Consider the following 6,406-nt stretch of genomic DNA (forward strand, 5'->3'; position numbering starts at 1 on the left):
CAAAAAAAAAAAAAAAAAAAAAAAAAATTCTACTCACTGGCTTCTGTTTTAAAGAGCATGCAATCAGTATGTCACAGAGGAAAGGGTGCTACTTCAGAAATCAGAAGACCAAGCTGGGTTCCAAATGGAGCTCTGGGGAAATCACTTCATCTTTCTGGAACTCAGTTTCTTCGTCTTTAAAAAGGGAAGAAGAGAAGCTGGAAGTGGTGGTCCATGCCTTTAATCATTTTGGGAGGCTGAGGCTGGAGGATTACTTGACCCAGGAATTCAAGGATGCAGTGAGCTACAATTGTGCCACTGCACTCCAGCCTGGGTGACAGAGACTTATCTCAGAAATAAATGAATAAATAAACAGAAATTAGGGGGATCCCCAAATCCCTGGGTTTACGTTTTTGAAGGGCCCTTATAGTACGGGCTTCCCCGGCTAGGTAAGTGTTCTAGGAACCCATAGCATCAGCATACCAGCTAGTGTTGTTGTGAGACGCTGTGTTTGGCTTGAGTTATTGTGGAGATTCTTTCAGCGCATTTGCTCATTTCGTGATGGGTGATTTACAAGTGTACCTGCCCACACTGCACAGAGTGTTCAGCAGTTTTTCACCAAAAATGGCATGACCCCCCCATGCCCCACCCTCTCTATTCACCTGATCTCACCCTGAGTGACTTTTTTTTTTCTCAGATGAAAAAAGTCCTCAAAGGGAAATGTTTTGCCTGTATGTAAGAGGTGAAACAAGAAATGGCAGAATCACTAAAAGGCATCAAAACTGAGGAGTTGAAAAACTGTTTTGAGCAGTGGAAAAATCGTCTCCATGGAAGTATTGCATAAAACAGAGATTACTTTGAAGGTGACTGAAGTTTAAACATGTAAGAATAAGTATACAATTTTTAGTAAACAAAATCCATTCTTGGGTCCCTCTCGTACATAAAAAGGGAAGAGAGTGAAAATGTTGGCTTAAATAGCCTCTAAGATCTAGTTTTACAACGCCTCCTTTTCAAGACTGTCTCAGGAGGTGGGACTACACAGACTTGTCCAACGCTCTCATCTATTACTGATATAATTCCTATTTTACAAATGAGGAAACAAAGAGCCAATGAATTAAACAACTCTCCCAATAGTATGAGGAACACAAATTCGGCATTTTCCAAACTGTGTTCTTATAATAAGTGGTCACATATCCCCAAAGAGTTCTGTGGTCAAGTAAGTTTTAGAAGCAGTATCTGCTTGGAGAGTCTCAGGGCACAGAACCATAGCAAAGACTCCCCTAAGTCCTGTCGCTGTTGTTGTTTTTCTTATCTTAACTTTGTTTAACTTAGAGTTTTCTAAATGTATTAGTACCTGGATTCCTTTTGTTCCCTTGTAGGAAACAATATCTCAGGATTCTAGGATTGGTCAGGTACAGTTTGGAAAATGCTGATCCAGGTAGTTTGGCCTTTATTCAGGTATAATGCCAAAACTTTCATGGTGTATGATATAGAATTCAAATTATCTTGACCTTTTGCAGAATCCACATTTCCCAAGTTGTACCGTGTACCATGTTCTTAGCTCTGTATAAGCAGCTGCCTCTGAAGACTGTGCTTGCATTGTTAGAGGGATGCTGTTGAGAACATTGTTTACTGAGTGTCTCTGAAGGCTCAGCACAACTAACTGATTCAATAGTGGGTCCCTGCTACTGAATTGGGGTCCAAAAGTGTTCTCAAAGTCTGGACCTCCCTTCCAGCAGCAGCATCTGGGAACTTCCTGAAATTGTAAATTCATGGGTCCTCATCTCAGACCTACTGGGTCAGAGACTCTGCAGGTGGGGCCTAGCAATACTCCTCAACCCCAAGGTGATCCTATTATAATCGCCATGGCTCTGCCAGGTTTATTCCTCTACTCAACCAGTTGGCCCAGTGGACCTAATCAGCCCCAGTGCCTGTCCCTTCTCCTACCATGTCCAGCTGCTTGTGCGTGTCTTCCAGTGACACACTGGATGCCTCCTTCAGCTGCTTGCTCACGATCTGGAAGAGGTTCAGCGTTGCCATCTTAATGGTGCCAAGCAGGAGGGTCTTCTTGGCGGCGGTGTTCTGAATGTGCGCCCAGCGAGATTCCTGGGGAAGGGATAAGGGTGGGTGATGAGCCCAGTGTGTGTGCGAGTGTGTATCTGTGTGTGTGTGCATGCCAGTGCAGGTGCAGCCTTCATTCACCCAGGCACCTCCGGCTTCCCCCCAGGCCCCTCACCCATATGATGACATCGCCGCGGGCGCGGTCAAAGCGCATCTGCAGGCGAGCCAGCTCGTTGTTGTGCTGCAGAATCTCATCATCTTTCTCCTCCATGTAGCGTGCCAGCCGTGCCTTGGCGTGCTCTATCTTCTCCTGGCCATCCTGTGCAGACTGCATGAGGTCATGGTGCATGCTCACCAGCGTCTTGTAGCGTGCGATCACCTCATGGATCTCCTCAAACTGCAGGCGGGGGCTCCAGTCACTGCACAGCCAGTACTGGGGGCCTGATGCAGCTGCCCTTCCCTGCTCACCCCTGGTCTGGAACCTGGACACCAGGACACCAGGGCAAGCAGAGCCTGGGCCAGGATCATGGGCAGAGGCTGAGAGGAGTTGGGATCCCACTGTCTGCTTCTCCTGGGTTTGTATGGGCCATGGTCCAAGTGTTGGAAAAATGCACAACTGGGCCAGGGCTTCTCAACCTTAACTGTATATTAAGATCTCCTGGGGGCTTTCAACAGGACACCTGACAGGCCCCATCCTCAGAGATTTGGATTAATAAACAGGTCTTCAGTACTTCTGGCATTGGAAGTTTTCAAAAAGTTCCCTAGGCAATCCTAGGCACAGCCAGGGTTGACAATTGCTGGTGGATGGCCTTTTGAGATGTCTCCCAAGGCAATCATTTTGCTATTCAACAAGATTGTACCAAGAGCCACTTACAAGCCAGGAGCTGTGCTAAATGCTAGGGAAATAGCAGGAATAAGAAAGGTTCTGCTCTTGTGATGCTTGCAGCCTGTGGAGTGGTGCGGAGGGAGGACAGACAGACAAGTAAACAGTTACAACACAGAGAGATATGTCCTATCTGTGACTAGGGGGCAGGGCTAGACAGAGACTGGGGGTAATGCCTTCAGTCTGGTGTTCTCTGGTATTTCTTCAACATTTGCTGAGGGAGAAGTAGGGGCTGGAGAAGGTACCAGGGAGGCAGGTGGCGCCAGGCTCAGCTCCAGGACCACATACTCTAGCCCTAACCCTCAGACCTACTCAGTGGGACAGAAGCCCCATAAACATCCTTCTTTAGAAGGTGGCATGAGCATTAGTTCCATGATACCAACTTGCTTTACAAGGGGTATATCAGAGTGTGCCTTCTAGCCACCCAGGGGGACATTCGCTGAGCACTTTCTCCATCTCATGACATTTCCAGGAGTGAGCTGGTGTCCTGGGAACTGCCCTGCTGGCCTTTCCCCAAGTATGCTTCTTTGGGGAAGGGCCACCCAACCTGGTGATGGAGGAGGTGGGAACAACCAGAAAGGGCTTCTTAAAAAGATGGTGAAGCAGGGCTCGGTGGCTCAGCCTGTAATCCCGCGCCTTTGGGAGGCTGAGGTGAGTGGATTGCCTGAGCCTGCGGGTTCGAGACCTGCCTGGGCAGCGAGACCTCATCTCTACAATAAATAAAAAAATTAGCTGGGCGTGGTAGCACGCGCCTGTAATTCCGGCTACTCGGAAGGCTGAGGCGAAAGGATCGCCAGAGCCCAGCAGGTCGAGGTTGCGGTGGCCGGGAGTGGCCACTGCACTCCAGTCTGGGCAATAGAGTGAGACTCCAACTCAAAAAAAAAAAAAAAAAAAAAAAAAGATGGTGAAATGATACTGGAGGTATGACTAGAAGATACCTAGGTAAAAGCAGGTATGGGGAGGTGAGGCAGTCCTATGGCAGGGGAATGGCCTGAGCAAAGATGAATGGGTTGAGGGATTTTCAGGATGCTCAAGGCAGTTTAGTATGAGTGGTCTGAGGTCAAGATGGGGAGGGGAGAGATTGACCAGAAGAAGGAGACAGAGAAGAAGAAAGTGCTTAGTAAGCCTTGGGAAAGAGTGTGGACTTTGTCCACTGAAGGCTTTGAAGAAGCAGAGAGATAACCCATGTCTGTATTTCTGAAAGATCACCTGGCACATAGTGCAACAGCATACAGCAATGAAAAGGAATGCATGCCGGGCTTGGTGGCTCAGCCTGTAATCTTGCGCTTTGGGAGGCTGAGGTGAGTGAATTGCCTGAGCCCGCAGGTTCGAGACCTGCCTGGGCAACTTGGTGAGACCTCATCTCTACAATAAATCAAAAAATTAGCTGGGTGTGGCAGCATGCGCCTGTAGTTCCAGCTACTTGGAAGGCTGAGGAGGAAGGATCGCTGGAGCCCAGCAGGTCGAGGCTGCGGTGGCCGGGAGCGGCCACTGCACTCCAGTCTGGGTGACAGAGTGAGACTCCAATTCAAAAAAAAAAGGAATGCACTACATCAGAGCTACCAGGAGCACATCACTAAAACTTAATGCTGATGTCAAAAGGACCCAGGTGCTGATTTGAACAGGCTCCCACTGCCCAAGGATGGGACAATTTGAACATCAATTAGTGTGGCCGGGAGTGTGGCTCATTTCTTTAAGACACACATAGGCAAATAGTTGATACAGGAAAGATCCTCTTTATGAAGTCCTTTTCTATATGGTAGTATTCTAGCTAATGAGTGAAGAAGGGTTGATAGTATCTGTCCCTACTCCACTGGGAAACCAGTATTCTGACTTTTATCACCAAACATTAATTTTACTTATTTTAAGACATATCAGTGGAATTGTACGGTATAACTTCCTTGTGTCAAGCTTCTTTTGCCTAGCATAATGTCCATGCCATTTAAGAAACATACCAAACACAGGCAGTGGGGGGACCTTGTTTGGACCCTGATTGGAACAAGACCAACTGTACAAAAATCATTTGCAGACTGTGTACAGTGGCTCATGCCTGTAATCCCAACACTTTGGGAGGCTGAGGTGGGTGGATTGCTTGAGGCAAAGACTTTGGAACCAGCCTGGGCCACATAGTGAGACCTCATCTCTAAAAAAAAAAAAAGAAAAAAAAAGAAAAAAAGCATTTGTGTAATGCTGATATTTTATATTAAGGAATTACAAATTACTATCGTATTTTCACTGTGACAATGGTGTTATGGTTATGTTAAAAAAGTTTTCATTTTTAGAGATGCATACTGAAGAGAGATACATATGGATGAAAATATATCATTTGTTTCAAATAGCAGAGGTGGGAAAATGTGGGGATATGATTATGAATTGATAATTGCTGGAATTAGTTGATGAGTAATGGGTGTTCAATAGTCTTTCTACTTTTGTATATGCTTGAAATTTTCCATGATGTTTTTTAAAAAAATCATTGATTAGAAAAAGTAACAGAAGGCTATGTACAACTATTCAGTTTATGAATATGTAATATGTTAAAAAATAATACAAATGAATATGAAAGCGAGAATTTAAAAAGCAAGATACTAGTAGCCTCTGAGGAGAGAGGAGAAGAATGAGATTTGCAAGGACACACAAAGGGTTTTAATTACTGGCAGGACTTGACTTAAGACAAAAAGAATCAGGCCGGGTGTGGTGGCTCATGCCTGTAATTTTAGCCACCTTGGGAGGCTGAGACAGGAGAACTGCTTGAGGTCAGGAATTTGAGACCAGCCTGGGCAACATAGCGGAAACTCATCTCTACAAAAAGGGCAATAGGGAAAAGTATTAAGATTTGACTAAGCTGTGTGGTGAGAACTTGGGTGCTATTATGTGTGCCTCTATACTTTCCAATATGCTTAAAATATTTAAACAAAATAAAGGAAGAAAGAGTGAAAGAAAGAGAGAGGATCACGCTGACTATAGAATGTGGGACAGGCTGGCCAGGAATGACGCAAAGTCGCACTTCAGATGAAGTACCACTGGTGGTCCGGATGAGAAAGAGGCAGGGGCTGGATTCCAGAAATACTTAGAAGGCAGAACAGACCAGAACTGCTGATGGATAGCTGCGGGGTTGAGGAAGAAGGAGGAGTCAAAGATGAGGCCCAAGTTCTGGCAGGGTTGTGTGTGGTGGTTGCACCATTCCCCGGCACAGGAGGCAGGGCTGCCCCGGGGTGTGGTAGGTAGCAGATGAAATGAGTGTGGGTGGGAGGAGCTAGGCATGGGGGTCTAAAGCTGCTGAGGGAGATGTGGGCCAATTTCCTCGGTTCTAAGGTATGTACACTTTACTAGCTCCCAATTCAAGACACACCTTACAGTTTATCTGCTGCTTTAATTTTTTTTTTTTTTTTGAGTTGGAGTCTCACTCTGTCGCCCAGACTGGAGTGCAGTGGCCGCTCCCGGCCACCGCAGCCTCGACCTGCTGGGCTCCGGCGATCCTTCCGC

The 6,406-nt window shown here is 46.4% G+C and overlaps 1 protein-coding gene across 2 annotated transcripts in view; it reads right to left on the reverse strand.

Annotated features, from left to right (window-relative positions):
- Positions 1 to 6,406, reverse strand: part of CCDC42 (coiled-coil domain containing 42) — a 14,175-nt gene that overhangs the window by 2,086 nt on the left and 5,683 nt on the right. The window contains exons 5-6 of one of the 2 annotated variants that reach the window (XM_008061146.1): positions 2,216 to 2,437; positions 1,927 to 2,085 (exon numbers count right to left, since the gene is read on the reverse strand). In XM_008061146.1, coding sequence (XP_008059337.1) covers positions 1,927 to 2,085; positions 2,216 to 2,437 — 381 coding nt within the window. The remainder of the gene's footprint in view (positions 1 to 1,926; positions 2,086 to 2,215; positions 2,438 to 6,406) is intronic. The other variant, XM_008061147.1, reaches the window with a different exon arrangement.

The sequence above is a fragment of the Carlito syrichta genome, unplaced genomic scaffold (assembly GCF_000164805.1).
Source record: "Carlito syrichta isolate Samal-C Ts95f unplaced genomic scaffold, Tarsius_syrichta-2.0.1 Scaffold305117, whole genome shotgun sequence".
NCBI classification, from domain to species: domain Eukaryota; kingdom Metazoa; phylum Chordata; class Mammalia; order Primates; family Tarsiidae; genus Carlito; species Carlito syrichta.